The sequence below is a fragment of the Schistosoma haematobium genome, chromosome ZW, assembly GCF_000699445.3.
Source record: "Schistosoma haematobium chromosome ZW, whole genome shotgun sequence".
Lineage (NCBI taxonomy): Eukaryota > Metazoa > Platyhelminthes > Trematoda > Strigeidida > Schistosomatidae > Schistosoma > Schistosoma haematobium.
Genome location: NC_067195.1, coordinates 39,798,065 through 39,816,951, shown reverse-complemented (window position 1 = coordinate 39,816,951; position 18,887 = coordinate 39,798,065). Strand labels below are relative to the sequence as shown.

The window sequence follows — 18,887 nt, the reverse complement described above, 5'->3', positions numbered from 1 at the left end:
ACTTTGTGGTATTATGGTTTGGAGATATTTTGCGTCGTTATAAAAAACCTCTGCTTGAAAAACTTCCCTTTGACTTTCGTATTATTCTTCAAGTGTCTCAGAATCGTAAGAGATGGAATTCAACGTTGCACTCGTCGACAGTTTCACTCGGTGACTGGAAGATTTAGGCGAAATGTCAATCATCGGTCGTGTAAGTTTACACAGGTCTAACGACTGATGCTGTTGGACCGGTCCTTAGGGTCAATATTTTATCATACTCAATCCATTTGTGAAGCATTATTAATAACTATAATATCTGCAGTGATCTGTTGTCCAACATTGAAAGGATTACTGATGGAAGAGACAGTGGTGGATACTTTCACCAGCAGTCTGAGTGGTCACAGGGTTTGTAATAATGAATTAACAACATCTGTTTTTCACTTCTGGCACTACACATAGTGCAGCATTGTCCAAACATGGTGTACTCATGAACGACGAATGTGAGAATTCTGATGTAACAAAAAGTATCATCTGTACCACTCTGTTGATTACTTTGATAGAGGTTCTATAAGTTCACAGAATTCAACCAACAGAAGATTTTGATTGCTCTTTTTAATCTCTATGTCTTCGAACTTGTTATGTCAGCATTAATATGCAGGGGTACCAGAGGAATTCTCGACTGTGGGTTTGTTTGCCGCACTTGACAGCATTTCTAACCATTTTGAATATTGAAGAAGCATTTCACCTTAGCTGTATCTGAATATGGTCAAGATTCCTGGCCGATGTCTTTTCACCAAGTAACGTTTGTTGAAACCTGTTACCCGCCTTAATGTATAATGCCTAAAGATCTATTTGTTCTATGAATGTTTTACTTATTGTAAGTACTTTGCTGCCCACAACCCGAATCATGCCAACTGAGAACATAAAGGTTACAATGGGAGGTTTTCTGACAACTTTCCTTTGTTATTAGCTAAACCATAATAAATAATGCAGACGACTGAAAACTTCCATAATCCATTCAGAAATTATTAATTACTTGACTAATAACTGAGTTGCTTCATTCTGATCGTGGCGCCATACCTTAATTAATTTTAACAGAGTCTTTTATGCCTTGAGAGCCTTGTAGATCATATTGGTTACATGTTTCGGAAGTTTATCTACGGTCTTTATATTGCCACAGTGGTTGATGGTGACCTGCAAGATGAGAAACGTTTTGTATCTACTGATTTGTCGACTCGAATGTCCAAATGCCCTCAAAAGGCGTTAAGTCTGGGATAATCTATCTGGTCACCTGGATAAAATATTTATTTATCGCAGTGGAGAGCAAATGGAGTGGACTGAACTTTGACAAACGCACATAGGATCTGGTCATCATTCAAATAATAAGGACGAAAAATATGACCACTACATAAAATAAGGAAGAACGCAAACATGAGCTCATATTCTGATGTTCATATTTGAATGAGAATTTGTCACAGTTAACTACCACACCTAATCACTGTGCATTTGCAAACAAGTATATGTTCATCTTTTTGGTGATAGAAGATCTTCGAAGCTCATGAACGTGATGCACACTTTTCCAGCTTGGCAATTTCAAGTTTTGGTATTCGGCACTTGCTGACCTCGTTTTCCAGGTTTTTATAATTTACTGATTATACTGAGTTACTGAGGCAATGAATTTTAGCTATATTGTGAATAATTAGTAATAAATTGCCTGTGAGCCATTGAAGTACTCGTTGATATAGAACCACTTAGCAAATAGCTTCTGGACGAACAGTCTAGAGTTTTATGCTCAGTCGTTCGCATAGTAAATTGGATCGTTGCTCAAGAATTATTTGGGATGATTTTTGTGCTTTTCGCGACACGACAGAATTTGGAAATGACAACAGATGAACACTGGATGCGTGGCGTAAAGGTGCCATCATTTCCGCGAGTAGGCCCTGAGTTTCATTCTATAGTTTAAAGTAGTTATGATCCGTTCAATATCATGTAAATATAAACCAACTCTTCTTCCGTTAAAACCTATTAGCAAATTGCGCAACGTTATTAACCAGATGTTTATGAAACTAAGGGTTGATTTACTTGAGCATCTTTGGTAGCATACAATTTCAGCACAAACTTCATTTATGAGGAGCTTACAGTGGCTAGGTGATGAGATTAAAACACTTTATTTTAATAGTTGTTTTGATGGCTTACCTGAGCTGCTATTCCTACCAAGAGCCGGAATTGATAAAGTAAATCATACCTGTCTGGGTTGTAGAAGAAAGCCTTCTAATTTGGCAGGCATTTAATTGATTTACTTCAAATGGGATCTGTTGCACCGTAAATTGAGTTCAGTGATATAGGACTGAAGATGGCACAGGTATTCAGTGTTTGACAACGCTTTTACCAGTAACACCTTCTAATATAACCCTTACCCACCAACAGAAATCAAAAGACAGAATCAAGGAGATCAAAAGTTGTATTTGACGTTTGCAAGTATATCGGCATTGTCTGATCTAGTCTGGCTAGCGATTGCATTAGATGTTGAGCACGGCGTTCCCACACGTGATCTGGTGCGGATGCATGACCGAGCGCCTTCAGCTAGGTGAGTCCATTAAGACATGTGGTCGGCATCCAATGTTGAAAACTTACAGAGCTATTTATTTTGGGGATTTATTTACCGCTACAGGACTATTAGATAAAATAGACTGAATACAAATATGTACGTCAAATGTTTGCTTGACGTCTATATTCACTTGTATATTGTCTAGAATGTTGATAGCCTACTGGTCTTTGACACTGTTGATGTCATCACAGAAATATTTGAAATCTACCCGTAAAATAACTTTCGGTTCATTCAACTTTCAATGGTGACCTAATTTTTTCAAGGACGGGAGTCATTGAGGATTGTGGTTTTGGCGGCTTCATAATGACAGAAATTCTACCGATTTCTTTGGTGAATTTCAATGCAGATAGTGGTTATTTAGAAGGTCTAGCACGTGGAATTAAGGGTGGACTTCTAAAGCAAGCTGATTACCACGTGCTAGTACAGTGTGAAACATTGGATGGTAGGGATTCGTCAATTATGTTTTAGTGTAATTCCAATAATCAGACCTAAAGCTCCACCTGCATGATACTGACTATGGGGAATTTCTTGCCAATGAACCTGGACCTTTGACTGTGGGGATCATTGAAGAAAGAATTCGCGAAAAGTTTGTGTCTGAGTTCCGACACATACGCAACCAAGCTGTATACCCATTATCTTTATTCTTGGATTACATCACATACAGCTATATGATTGATAATATCGTGCTTCTGATAACAGGGACTCTCCATGGAAGACCGATATCCGAACTTATGACTAAATGCCACCCTCTTGGAACATTTCTGGAAATGGAAACCCTGAATATTGCAACTAACCCAGCTGAGTTATACAATGCTGTACTCGTGGACACGCCTCTAGGTATCATTCTAATCGTGGTTTTATTTCTGTAGCTCCATTCTTTATTGATTGTATTTCGGAGCAAGACTTAGATGAACTTAATATAGAGATAATACGTAACACTTTGTACAGGGTATGTTAATCTTTTTCCACAACCTAATTCTGTAGGCGTATATTGAAGATTTTTATGCCTTCTGTAAGTCACTGGGTGGAATTACTGCGGAGGTGATGTGTGAGTTGTTGGCATTTGAAGCTGACAGAAGGGCGTTTATCATAACAATCAATTCATTCGGAACAGAACTCTCAAACGAAGATAGATCCAAACTTTATCCTCGCTGCGGAAAACTTAACCCTGAGGGGCTTGTTCAGCTTGCTAAGGCTAACGATTACGAACAAGTAAAATCCGTTGCAAGGTACTATTCAGTAAGTCCTTTTTAGCTCATTGCTATTTACACTGCACAAATGAACTTTGTTTAGCAGTACATAATAATTAAAACTTGTATCGATTTTTCAGATGACCGCAGGTGGTACGAATAGTGTTCTTGATCTCTATAATGTATCTTTGCTATTTGGTTTTGGATTTGTAAGGGCTGCTCGATATTTGTCTAGATATTATCTCAAACTTCTGGTTAACGGAACAATTATCATTTCATTCAATCGCATTTTTATGTTCGTACATCAATCTATACTTTCCTCTAGCTAGATTTAATCGCAAATGGGTTTTAGGAATCCTGTAGAAACATAATTTATACCTCTACATCACGCCTTTTATTTACCTTTGTTTATCATCGTCCAATGGCTAATATCATTTCTTGATATTTAAACATACTGTTTTCATTATAGATCTTACGTCAAAACTATGATTCAGTACTATCCCAGACAAGCCAAGAAAATTGTCATTTTCAATAATTGTTACTATCTACAACAATGCTGTAACTCATTTTTATCAATTTTATCACTACTCCGATGCTCTCCGTCCACTCAGTGGAATCTTGCGGACACTTGTGATTTGGAATGTTATTATACTCAGATACCTATCAGTGCGTTGTAACGTTTTTGATGTAGTTCTGAGTATATTAACTTAGCTCTTGCTAACCTCGATTTATTTCGGTCTCCGCCTTAACTTTTGACATGAGAATTAATGCATAAAATATTTGATTACAGGCAGCTGGGGTGATACTAGGATTTGTCACAGTTAAGCACAACTGGAGTATTTTGCATTAAGGTTTGTACATGTCTTCAACCCACAGTAGACATTATCTCCATGCTCTTAAACTCTGTGAAAAAGTACTGTGGACGTCCAAAATAGATTACCGATTGAAGTCTAACTGATGTGGGCTTCCCTCCCTCTGAATAAGTACTATGACAATAAAAATCCCGAAAAAGTAGCTACCAATTTTCACAAATTCTCGGAAAAGCAGTACCAAAATCAACAAATCGTTTAGATGAATTGAAGTAAATAAATAATTTTAAATATAGAAAAGTAAAATTCATTAGAAGCTATAACATTCCTGTATACTAGTCAGTGAGTCGAATCCGTTGTATAAAAGATGATGATGATACTGCTTAGTGGGCTAAATATCAGCAGATTGAAACCTAAATAATTCCGACTACTGATTAAAAGTTGCAGCCTAACATTGATAAACTAGAGCTTCATAGCCTTATGAGTTTTCTAACCTTAAACATATTTATGAGTGATGCAGAGTGCTGAAGTTTTTATTCAGTTAGCTACAACGTCGGACCAGGCACATATATGCATCGGTCCAAGTTATCACAGATTATTCATTTATTTAGACACAAACATTGGTACATGGAGGCACTAAATATGTATGCGCCACATAAATCATTCGATTTGTGTGAGGGCTCGGATACTGCCCGGGTGCCTAAACCGAAAAAGGTGGTTTACTTAGGTAGCCACATTCCGAGCCTTTGACCTAAAGATCTAATCCACAAGGCAGTGGAGCAACGTATGGAGATGCAGTCCCATGGTTACTGGTGGCCAACAATTAGTACATACGCCGTTTCTTCCTTCAGGATACTGGACAAAGAGTGTACAAAGCAATTTTAGTCTCACGGTTTAAGGGAAGACAGGGAGTGTATACACCAACACCATTGTGATCGATTCGGAGCCATGTCTCCACCTATTAGTTACGATGGTCACGCGGACCCCAATCAAGTAGTTTGCATCTATCAACATGGCTCAAACCAGAAGTTAGTGACTATGGATTATGCCACGTTTTGGTTTGGCCACACCTAAATTTCTTCCATCCATCTCCAACACTAGTCAGCATAGAGCGCCGTGGTATTCGGTGATTGGACATACGTAATACGTTGCCCAACCACCTCAGTCGATAAATATCCACAACCTCATCAACTGGTTTGCCATCATTCCCTAATACCATGCATCTAACCTCACTATTACTTACCTTGTGATCCCAGCAGATGCGAGCAATATTTCCAAGACATTTGTGGTTAAATACTAGTAACTTACGAATAGTCTCTACCCTTGATGGCCACGTTTCGCAGTCGAAAAGTAGAATCGAACGAAGTGCTGCACAGTATACTTGTCCTTTTATTGATAGACGGATATCTCGCATTCGCCATAGGTGACGTAAGTTGGCAAAAACTAAACGAGCTATTTAAATTTGTGCAGAGACTTCGTCAGACACCAACCCATTAAAGCTGATCAGACTTCCAAGATAAGTGTTGTCGACGCGTTTGACTACTTCACTCCCTATCCTTAGTTCGGGTGTTGACTCAAGTGGGTCCTAAAGTAACAACTTGTATTTAGAGGGGGAGAAACGCATTCTAAACACCCTGACATTGTTGCTCAGTGCTATCAAAAGACTCTGCATTTTATCTGAGACTTCTAAGTCAATAAGGGGACCTCCTGGTTGGTCGATTTCCGAAAATTCAGTCGACGAGAACGTTATTTCTAGCAGTGGGTCTATGATGAAATTGAACAAAAATGGTGATAGTGGACAGCCTTTTTGGACACCACTTGAGATTACGAAATCCGATGACAGTTCTTCATAAGCTCTGACTCGGCTGGTAGTGTTCGAGTAAAGAACCCTCACAAGGTTTACGTACTTCTGAGGTACACCTTTCAATGACAGGTACTGCTACAGAACCTCTCGGTCAATGGAGTCAAATGCTGCTTTTAAGTCAAGAAAAACTGTCATTGTTGGATGCCGATGAGCATGCCTGTGTTCTAGAACTCGGCAAATGTTAAACATGTGGTCGATGCAGCTACGACGAGGTCTGAAGCCAGCCTGGTTTTCTCTTATTTGTAGTTTACGAGTCTTAGTGAGGCGTCCGATAATTATTGAGGAGCGGCCAAACCAAAACGTGGCATCAGTGCTTGAAGTCACTAACTTCTAGTCCTAGCCGTGTTGGTGGATGCAGACTACTTGATTGGGATCCGCGCGGCCATCGTAACTAATAGGTGGAGACTGGATGACATGGCTCCGAACCGATCACAATGGCGTCGGTGTATACACTCCCTGTCTTCCCTTAAACCTTGAGATTGAAACTGGTTTGTACCTTTCTTTCTACGAACCAGTTCTTTCTTGTATTATGTTCTTATATGCAATCTTTCTTTTATATATAAAGCTGTTTGGTGTTACCTACGGCAGCTGCCTTTCCATTATCTCTTGTTTTCATTGCCCCGAACCGTATGAGGGCTGGGATACTGCCCGGGTGCCTAAACCGAAAAAGGTGGTTTACTTAGGTAGCCACATTCCGAGCCTTTGACCTAAACATTTAATCCACAAGGCAGTGGAGCAACGTAAGGAAATGCAGTCCCATGGTAGTCGACGACCAACAATTGGTTCATACGCCATTTGTTCCTTCAGGATACTGGACAAAGAGTGTACAAAGCAATTTTAGTCTCACGGTTTAAGGGAAGACAGGGAGTGTATACACCAACACCATTGTGATCGATTCGGAGCCATGTCTCCACCTATTAGTTACGATGGTCACGCGGACCCCAATCAAGTAGTTTGCATCTATCAACATGGCTCAAACCAGAAGTTAGTGACTATGGATTATGCCACGTTTTGGTTTGGCCACACCTAAATTTCTTCCATCCATCTCCAACACTAGTCAGCATAGAGCGCCGTGGTATTCGGTGATTGGGCATACGTAATACGTTGCCCAACCACCTCAGTCGATAAATATCCACAACCTCATCAACTGGTTTGCCATCATTCCCTAATACCATGCATCTAACCTCACTATTACTTACCTTGTGATCCCAGCAGATGCGAGCAATATTTCCAAGACATTTGTGGTTAAATACTAGTAACTTACGAATAGTCTCTACCCTTGATGGCCACGTTTCGCAGTCGAAAAGTAGAATCGAACGAAGTGCTGCACAGTATACTTGTCCTTTTATTGATAGACGGATATCTCGCATTCGCCATAGGTGACGTAAGTTGGCAAAAACTAAACGAGCTATTTAAATTTGTGCAGAGACTTCGTCAGACACCAACCCATTAAAGCTGATCAGACTTCCAAGATAAGTGTTGTCGACGCGTTTGACTACTTCACTCCCTATCCTTAGTTCGGGTGTTGACTCAAGTGGGTCCTAAAGTAACAACTTGTATTTAGAGGGGGAGAAACGCATTCTAAACACCCTGACATTGTTGCTCAGTGCTATCAAAAGACTCTGCATTTTATCTGAGACTTCTAAGTCAATAAGGGGACCTCCTGGTTGGTCGATTTCCGAAAATTCAGTCGACGAGAACGTTATTTCTAGCAGTGGGTCTATGATGAAATTGAACAAAAATGGTGATAGTGGACAGCCTTGTTGGACACCACTTGAGATTACGAAATCCGATGACAGTTCTTCATAAGCTCTGACTCGGCTGGTAGTGTTCGAGTAAAGAACCCTCACAAGGTTTACGTACTTCTGAGGTACACCTTTCAATGACAGGTACTGCTACAGAACCTCTCGGTCAATGGAGTCAAATGCTGCTTTTAAGTCAAGAAAAACTGTCATTGTTGGATGCCGATGAGCATGCCTGTGTTCTAGAACTCGGCAAATGTTAAACATGTGGTCGATGCAGCTACGACCAGGTCTGAAGCCAGCCTGGTTTTCTCTTATTTGTAGTTTACGAGTCTTAGTGAGGCGTCCGATAATTATTGAGGAGCGGCCAAACCAAAACGTGGCATCAGTGCTTGAAGTCACTAACTTCTAGTCCTAGCCGTGTTGGTGGATGCAGACTACTTGATTGGGATCCGCGCGGCCATCGTAACTAATAGGTGGAGACTGGATGACATGGCTCCGAACCGATCACAATGGCGTCGGTGTATACACTCCCTGTCTTCCCTTAAACCTTGAGATTGAAACTGGTTTGTACCTTTCTTTCTACGAACCAGTTCTTTCTTGTATTATGTTCTTATATGCAATCTTTCTTTTATATATAAAGCTGTTTGGTGTTACCTACGGCAGCTGCCTTTCCATTATCTCTTGTTTTCATTGCCCCGAACCGTATGAGGGCTGGGATACTGCCCGGGTGCCTAAACCGAAAAAGGTGGTTTACTTAGGTAGCCACATTCCGAGCCTTTGACCTAAACATTTAATCCACAAGGCAGTGGAGCAACGTAAGGAAATGCAGTCCCATGGTAGTCGACGACCAACAATTGGTTCATACGCCATTTGTTCCTTCAGGATACTGGACAAAGAGTGTACAAAGCAATTTTAGTCTCACGGTTTAAGGGAAGACAGGGAGTGTATACACCAACACCATTGTGATCGATTCGGAGCCATGTCTCCACCTATTAGTTACGATGGTCACGCGGACCCCAATCAAGTAGTTTGCATCTATCAACATGGCTCAAACCAGAAGTTAGTGACTATGGATTATGCCACGTTTTGGTTTGGCCACACCTAAATTTCTTCCATCCATCTCCAACACTAGTCAGCATAGAGCGCCGTGGTATTCGGTGATTGGGCATACGTAATACGTTGCCCAACCACCTCAGTCGATAAATATCCACAACCTCATCAACTGGTTTGCCATCATTCCCTAATACCATGCATCTAACCTCACTATTACTTACCTTGTGATCCCAGCAGATGCGAGCAATATTTCCAAGACATTTGTGGTTAAATACTAGTAACTTACGAATAGTCTCTACCCTTGATGGCCACGTTTCGCAGTCGAAAAGTAGAATCGAACGAAGTGCTGCACAGTATACTTGTCCTTTTATTGATAGACGGATATCTCGCATTCGCCATAGGTGACGTAAGTTGGCAAAAACTAAACGAGCTATTTAAATTTGTGCAGAGACTTCGTCAGACACCAACCCATTAAAGCTGATCAGACTTCCAAGATAAGTGTTGTCGACGCGTTTGACTACTTCACTCCCTATCCTTAGTTCGGGTGTTGACTCAAGTGGGTCCTAAAGTAACAACTTGTATTTAGAGGGGGAGAAACGCATTCTAAACACCCTGACATTGTTGCTCAGTGCTATCAAAAGACTCTGCATTTTATCTGAGACTTCTAAGTCAATAAGGGGACCTCCTGGTTGGTCGATTTCCGAAAATTCAGTCGACGAGAACGTTATTTCTAGCAGTGGGTCTATGATGAAATTGAACAAAAATGGTGATAGTGGACAGCCTTGTTGGACACCACTTGAGATTACGAAATCCGATGACAGTTCTTCATAATCTCTGACTCGGCTGGTAGTGTTCGAGTAAAGAACCCTCACAAGGTTTACGTACTTCTGAGGTACACCTTTCAATGACAGGTACTGCTACAGAACCTCTCGGTCAATGGAGTCAAATGCTGCTTTTAAGTCAAGAAAAACTGTCATTGTTGGATGCCGATGAGCATGCCTGTGTTCTAGAACTCGGCAAATGTTAAACATGTGGTCGATGCAGCTACGACCAGGTCTGAAGCCAGCCTGGTTTTCTCTTATTTGTAGTTTACGAGTCTTAGTGAGGCGTCCGATAATTATTGAGGAGCGGCCAAACCAAAACGTGGCATCAGTGCTTGAAGTCACTAACTTCTAGTCCTAGCCGTGTTGGTGGATGCAGACTACTTGATTGGGATCCGCGCGGCCATCGTAACTAATAGGTGGAGACTGGATGACATGGCTCCGAACCGATCACAATGGCGTCGGTGTATACACTCCCTGTCTTCCCTTAAACCTTGAGATTGAAACTGGTTTGTACCTTTCTTTCTACGAACCAGTTCTTTCTTGTATTATGTTCTTATATGCAATCTTTCTTTTATATATAAAGCTGTTTGGTGTTACCTACGGCAGCTGCCTTTCCATTATCTCTTGTTTTCATTGCCCCGAACCGTATGAGGGCTGGGATACTGCCCGGGTGCCTAAACCGAAAAAGGTGGTTTACTTAGGTAGCCACATTCCGAGCCTTTGACCTAAACATTTAATCCACAAGGCAGTGGAGCAACGTAAGGAAATGCAGTCCCATGGTAGTCGACGACCAACAATTGGTTCATACGCCATTTGTTCCTTCAGGATACTGGACAAAGAGTGTACAAAGCAATTTTAGTCTCACGGTTTAAGGGAAGACAGGGAGTGTATACACCAACACCATTGTGATCGATTCGGAGCCATGTCTCCACCTATTAGTTACGATGGTCACGCGGACCCCAATCAAGTAGTTTGCATCTATCAACATGGCTCAAACCAGAAGTTAGTGACTATGGATTATGCCACGTTTTGGTTTGGCCACACCTAAATTTCTTCCATCCATCTCCAACACTAGTCAGCATAGAGCGCCGTGGTATTCGGTGATTGGGCATACGTAATACGTTGCCCAACCACCTCAGTCGATAAATATCCACAACCTCATCAACTGGTTTGCCATCATTCCCTAATACCATGCATCTAACCTCACTATTACTTACCTTGTGATCCCAGCAGATGCGAGCAATATTTCCAAGACATTTGTGGTTAAATACTAGTAACTTACGAATAGTCTCTACCCTTGATGGCCACGTTTCGCAGTCGAAAAGTAGAATCGAACGAAGTGCTGCACAGTATACTTGTCCTTTTATTGATAGACGGATATCTCGCATTCGCCATAGGTGACGTAAGTTGGCAAAAACTAAACGAGCTATTTAAATTTGTGCAGAGACTTCGTCAGACACCAACCCATTAAAGCTGATCAGACTTCCAAGATAAGTGTTGTCGACGCGTTTGACTACTTCACTCCCTATCCTTAGTTCGGGTGTTGACTCAAGTGGGTCCTAAAGTAACAACTTGTATTTAGAGGGGGAGAAACGCATTCTAAACACCCTGACATTGTTGCTCAGTGCTATCAAAAGACTCTGCATTTTATCTGAGACTTCTAAGTCAATAAGGGGACCTCCTGGTTGGTCGATTTCCGAAAATTCAGTCGACGAGAACGTTATTTCTAGCAGTGGGTCTATGATGAAATTGAACAAAAATGGTGATAGTGGACAGCCTTGTTGGACACCACTTGAGATTACGAAATCCGATGACAGTTCTTCATAATCTCTGACTCGGCTGGTAGTGTTCGAGTAAAGAACCCTCACAAGGTTTACGTACTTCTGAGGTACACCTTTCAATGACAGGTACTGCTACAGAACCTCTCGGTCAATGGAGTCAAATGCTGCTTTTAAGTCAAGAAAAACTGTCATTGTTGGATGCCGATGAGCATGCCTGTGTTCTAGAACTCGGCAAATGTTAAACATGTGGTCGATGCAGCTACGACCAGGTCTGAAGCCAGCCTGGTTTTCTCTTATTTGTAGTTTACGAGTCTTAGTGAGGCGTCCGATAATTATTGAGGAGCGGCCAAACCAAAACGTGGCATCAGTGCTTGAAGTCATTAACTTCTAGTCCTAGCCGTGTTGGTGGATGCAGACTACTTGATTGGGATCCGCGCGGCCATCGTAACTAATAGGTGGAGACTGGATGACATGGCTCCGAACCGATCACAATGGCGTCGGTGTATACACTCCCTGTCTTCCCTTAAACCTTGAGATTGAAACTGGTTTGTACCTTTCTTTCTACGAACCAGTTCTTTCTTGTATTATGTTCTTATATGCAATCTTTCTTTTATATATAAAGCTGTTTGGTGTTACCTACGGCAGCTGCCTTTCCATTATCTCTTGTTTTCATTGCCCCGAACCGTATGAGGGCTGGGATACTGCCCGGGTGCCTAAACCGAAAAAGGTGGTTTACTTAGGTAGCCACATTCCGAGCCTTTGACCTAAACATTTAATCCACAAGGCAGTGGAGCAACGTAAGGAAATGCAGTCCCATGGTAGTCGACGACCAACAATTGGTTCATACGCCATTTGTTCCTTCAGGATACTGGACAAAGAGTGTACAAAGCAATTTTAGTCTCACGGTTTAAGGGAAGACAGGGAGTGTATACACCAACACCATTGTGATCGATTCGGAGCCATGTCTCCACCTATTAGTTACGATGGTCACGCGGACCCCAATCAAGTAGTTTGCATCTATCAACATGGCTCAAACCAGAAGTTAGTGACTATGGATTATGCCACGTTTTGGTTTGGCCACACCTAAATTTCTTCCATCCATCTCCAACACTAGTCAGCATAGAGCGCCGTGGTATTCGGTGATTGGGCATACGTAATACGTTGCCCAACCACCTCAGTCGATAAATATCCACAACCTCATCAACTGGTTTGCCATCATTCCCTAATACCATGCATCTAACCTCACTATTACTTACCTTGTGATCCCAGCAGATGCGAGCAATATTTCCAAGACATTTGTGGTTAAATACTAGTAACTTACGAATAGTCTCTACCCTTGATGGCCACGTTTCGCAGTCGAAAAGTAGAATCGAACGAAGTGCTGCACAGTATACTTGTCCTTTTATTGATAGACGGATATCTCGCATTCGCCATAGGTGACGTAAGTTGGCAAAAACTAAACGAGCTATTTAAATTTGTGCAGAGACTTCGTCAGACACCAACCCATTAAAGCTGATCAGACTTCCAAGATAAGTGTTGTCGACGCGTTTGACTACTTCACTCCCTATCCTTAGTTCGGGTGTTGACTCAAGTGGGTCCTAAAGTAACAACTTGTATTTAGAGGGGGAGAAACGCATTCTAAACACCCTGACATTGTTGCTCAGTGCTATCAAAAGACTCTGCATTTTATCTGAGACTTCTAAGTCAATAAGGGGACCTCCTGGTTGGTCGATTTCCGAAAATTCAGTCGACGAGAACGTTATTTCTAGCAGTGGGTCTATGATGAAATTGAACAAAAATGGTGATAGTGGACAGCCTTTTTGGACACCACTTGAGATTACGAAATCCGATGACAGTTCTTCATAAGCTCTGACTCGGCTGGTAGTGTTCGAGTAAAGAACCCTCACAAGGTTTACGTACTTCTGAGGTACACCTTTCAATGACAGGTACTGCTACAGAACCTCTCGGTCAATGGAGTCAAATGCTGCTTTTAAGTCAAGAAAAACTGTCATTGTTGGATGCCGATGAGCATGCCTGTGTTCTAGAACTCGGCAAATGTTAAACATGTGGTCGATGCAGCTACGACCAGGTCTGAAGCCAGCCTGGTTTTCTCTTATTTGTAGTTTACGAGTCTTAGTGAGGCGTCCGATAATTATTGAGGAGCGGCCAAACCAAAACGTGGCATCAGTGCTTGAAGTCACTAACTTCTAGTCCTAGCCGTGTTGGTGGATGCAGACTACTTGATTGGGATCCGCGCGGCCATCGTAACTAATAGGTGGAGACTGGATGACATGGCTCCGAACCGGTCACAATGGCGTCGGTGTATACACTCCCTGTCTTCCCTTAAACCTTGAGATTGAAACTGGTTTGTACCTTTCTTTCTACGAACCAGTTCTTTCTTGTATTATGTTCTTATATGCAATCTTTCTTTTATATATAAAGCTGTTTGGTGTTACCTACGGCAGCTGCCTTTCCATTATCTCTTGTTTTCATTGCCCCGAACCGTATGAGGGCTGGGATACTGCCCGGGTGCCTAAACCGAAAAAGGTGGTTTACTTAGGTAGCCACATTCCGAGCCTTTGACCTAAACATTTAATCCACAAGGCAGTGGAGCAACGTAAGGAAATGCAGTCCCATGGTAGTCGACGACCAACAATTGGTTCATACGCCATTTGTTCCTTCAGGATACTGGACAAAGAGTGTACAAAGCAATTTTAGTCTCACGGTTTAAGGGAAGACAGGGAGTGTATACACCAACACCATTGTGATCGATTCGGAGCCATGTCTCCACCTATTAGTTACGATGGTCACGCGGACCCCAATCAAGTAGTTTGCATCTATCAACATGGCTCAAACCAGAAGTTAGTGACTATGGATTATGCCACGTTTTGGTTTGGCCACACCTAAATTTCTTCCATCCATCTCCAACACTAGTCAGCATAGAGCGCCGTGGTATTCGGTGATTGGGCATACGTAATACGTTGCCCAACCACCTCAGTCGATAAATATCCACAACCTCATCAACTGGTTTGCCATCATTCCCTAATACCATGCATCTAACCTCACTATTACTTACCTTGTGATCCCAGCAGATGCGAGCAATATTTCCAAGACATTTGTGGTTAAATACTAGTAACTTACGAATAGTCTCTACCCTTGATGGCCACGTTTCGCAGTCGAAAAGTAGAATCGAACGAAGTGCTGCACAGTATACTTGTCCTTTTATTGATAGACGGATATCTCGCATTCGCCATAGGTGACGTAAGTTGGCAAAAACTAAACGAGCTATTTAAATTTGTGCAGAGACTTCGTCAGACACCAACCCATTAAAGCTGATCAGACTTCCAAGATAAGTGTTGTCGACGCGTTTGACTACTTCACTCCCTATCCTTAGTTCGGGTGTTGACTCAAGTGGGTCCTAAAGTAACAACTTGTATTTAGAGGGGGAGAAACGCATTCTAAACACCCTGACATTGTTGCTCAGTGCTATCAAAAGACTCTGCATTTTATCTGAGACTTCTAAGTCAATAAGGGGACCTCCTGGTTGGTCGATTTCCGAAAATTCAGTCGACGAGAACGTTATTTCTAGCAGTGGGTCTATGATGAAATTGAACAAAAATGGTGATAGTGGACAGCCTTTTTGGACACCACTTGAGATTACGAAATCCGATGACAGTTCTTCATAATCTCTGACTCGGCTGGTAGTGTTCGAGTAAAGAACCCTCACAAGGTTTACGTACTTCTGAGGTACACCTTTCAATGACAGGTACTGCTACAGAACCTCTCGGTCAATGGAGTCAAATGCTGCTTTTAAGTCAAGAAAAACTGTCATTGTTGGATGCCGATGAGCATGCCTGTGTTCTAGAACTCGGCAAATGTTAAACATGTGGTCGATGCAGCTACGACCAGGTCTGAAGCCAGCCTGGTTTTCTCTTATTTGTAGTTTACGAGTCTTAGTGAGGCGTCCGATAATTATTGAGGAGCGGCCAAACCAAAACGTGGCATCAGTGCTTGAAGTCATTAACTTCTAGTCCTAGCCGTGTTGGTGGATGCAGACTACTTGATTGGGATCCGCGCGGCCATCGTAACTAATAGGTGGAGACTGGATGACATGGCTCCGAACCGATCACAATGGCGTCGGTGTATACACTCCCTGTCTTCCCTTAAACCTTGAGATTGAAACTGGTTTGTACCTTTCTTTCTACGAACCAGTTCTTTCTTGTATTATGTTCTTATATGCAATCTTTCTTTTATATATAAAGCTGTTTGGTGTTACCTACGGCAGCTGCCTTTCCATTATCTCTTGTTTTCATTGCCCCGAACCGTATGAGGGCTGGGATACTGCCCGGGTGCCTAAACCGAAAAAGGTGGTTTACTTAGGTAGCCACATTCCGAGCCTTTGACCTAAACATTTAATCCACAAGGCAGTGGAGCAACGTAAGGAAATGCAGTCCCATGGTAGTCGACGACCAACAATTGGTTCATACGCCATTTGTTCCTTCAGGATACTGGACAAAGAGTGTACAAAGCAATTTTAGTCTCACGGTTTAAGGGAAGACAGGGAGTGTATACACCAACACCATTGTGATCGATTCGGAGCCATGTCTCCACCTATTAGTTACGATGGTCACGCGGACCCCAATCAAGTAGTTTGCATCTATCAACATGGCTCAAACCAGAAGTTAGTGACTATGGATTATGCCACGTTTTGGTTTGGCCACACCTAAATTTCTTCCATCCATCTCCAACACTAGTCAGCATAGAGCGCCGTGGTATTCGGTGATTGGGCATACGTAATACGTTGCCCAACCACCTCAGTCGATAAATATCCACAACCTCATCAACTGGTTTGCCATCATTCCCTAATACCATGCATCTAACCTCACTATTACTTACCTTGTGATCCCAGCAGATGCGAGCAATATTTCCAAGACATTTGTGGTTAAATACTAGTAACTTACGAATAGTCTCTACCCTTGATGGCCACGTTTCGCAGTCGAAAAGTAGAATCGAACGAAGTGCTGCACAGTATACTTGTCCTTTTATTGATAGACGGATATCTCGCATTCGCCATAGGTGACGTAAGTTGGCAAAAACTAAACGAGCTATTTAAATTTGTGCAGAGACTTCGTCAGACACCAACCCATTAAAGCTGATCAGACTTCCAAGATAAGTGTTGTCGACGCGTTTGACTACTTCACTCCCTATCCTTAGTTCGGGTGTTGACTCAAGTGGGTCCTAAAGTAACAACTTGTATTTAGAGGGGGAGAAACGCATTCTAAACACCCTGACATTGTTGCTCAGTGCTATCAAAAGACTCTGCATTTTATCTGAGACTTCTAAGTCAATAAGGGGACCTCCTGGTTGGTCGATTTCCGAAAATTCAGTCGACGAGAACGTTATTTCTAGCAGTGGGTCTATGATGAAATTGAACAAAAATGGTGATAGTGGACAGCCTTGTTGGACACCACTTGAGATTACGAAATCCGATGACAGTTCTTCATAATCTCTGACTCGGCTGGTAGTGTTCGAGTAAAGAACCCTCACAAGGTTTACGTACTTCTGAGGTACACCTTTCAATGACAGGTACTGCTACAGAACCTCTCGGTCAATGGAGTCAAATGCTGCTTTTAAGTCAAGAAAACTGTCATTGTTGGATGCCGATGAGCATGCCTGTGTTCTAGAACTCGGCAAATGTTAAACATGTGGTCGATGCAGCTACGACCAGGTCTGAAGCCAGCCTGGTTTTCTCTTATTTGTAGTTTACGAGTCTTAGTGAGGCGTCCGATAATTATTGAGGAGCGGCCAAACCAAAACGTGGCATCAGTGCTTGAAGTCATTAACTTCTAGTCCTAGCCGTGTTGGTGGATGCAGACTACTTGATTGGGATCCGCGCGGCCATCGTAACTAATAGGTGGAGACTGGATGACATGGCTCCGAACCGATCACAATGGCGTCGGTGTATACACTCCCTGTCTTCCCTTAAACCTTGAGATTGAAACTGGTTTGTACCTTTCTTTCTACGAACCAGTTCTTTCTTGTATTATGTTCTTATATGCAATCTTTCTTTTATATATAAAGCTGTTTGGTGTTACCTACGGCAGCTGCCTTTCCATTATCTCTTGTTTTCATTGCCCCGAACCGTATGAGGGCTGGGATACTGCCCGGGTGCCTAAACCGAAAAAGGTGGTTTACTTAGGTAGCCACATTCCGAGCCTTTGACCTAAACATTTAATCCACAAGGCAGTGGAGCAACGTAAGGAAATGCAGTCCCATGGTAGTCGACGACCAACAATTGGTTCATACGCCATTTGTTCCTTCAGGATACTGGACAAAGAGTGTACAAAGCAATTTTAGTCTCACGGTTTAAGGGAAGACAGGGAGTGTATACACCAACACCATTGTGATCGATTCGGAGCCATGTCTCCACCTATTAGTTACGATGGTCACGCGGACCCCAATCAAGTAGTTTGCATCTATCAACATGGCTCAAACCAGAAGTTAGTGACTATGGATTATGCCACGTTTTGGTTTGGCCACACCTAAATTTCTTCCATCCATCTCCAACACTAGTCAGCATAGAGCGCCGTGGTATTCGGTGATTGGGCATACGTAATACGTTGCCCAACCACCTCAGTCGATAAATATCCACAACCTCATCAACTGGTTTGCCATCATTCCCTAATACCATGCATCTAACCTCACTATTACTTACCTTGTGATCCCAGCAGATGCGAGCAATATTTCCAAGACATTTGTGGTTAAATACTAGTAACTTACGAATAGTCTCTACCCTTGATGGCCACGTTTCGCAGTCGAAAAGTAGAATCGAACGAAGTGCTGCACAGTATACTTGTCCTTTTATTGATAGACGGATATCTCGCATTCGCCATAGGTGACGTAAGTTGGCAAAAACTAAACGAGCTATTTAAATTTGTGCAGAGACTTCGTCAGACACCAACCCATTAAAGCTGATCAGACTTCCAAGATAAGTGTTGTCGACGCGTTTGACTACTTCACTCCCTATCCTTAGT

General features: G+C 42.2%; 1 protein-coding gene across 3 annotated transcripts in view; it reads left to right on the top strand.

Moving 5' to 3' along the window:
- Positions 1 to 2,835: 2,835 nt before the first annotated feature.
- Positions 2,836 to 18,887, top strand: part of VHAAC39_1 (V-type proton ATPase subunit d 1) — a gene marked incomplete at its 3' end in the record, with an annotated part of 102,461 nt that continues 86,409 nt past the window's right edge. The window contains exons 1-4 of one of the 3 annotated variants that reach the window (XM_051211351.1): positions 2,836 to 3,029; positions 3,074 to 3,424; positions 3,457 to 3,536; positions 3,572 to 3,816. In XM_051211351.1, the coding sequence (XP_051071397.1) occupies positions 2,891 to 3,029; positions 3,074 to 3,424; positions 3,457 to 3,536; positions 3,572 to 3,816 (815 nt within the window). In that variant the 5' untranslated portion in view covers positions 2,836 to 2,890. Of the gene's footprint in view, positions 3,030 to 3,073; positions 3,425 to 3,456; positions 3,537 to 3,571; positions 3,842 to 18,887 lie in introns of those variants that run through there. The other 2 variants (XM_051211350.1, XM_012940069.2) reach the window with 2 other exon arrangements.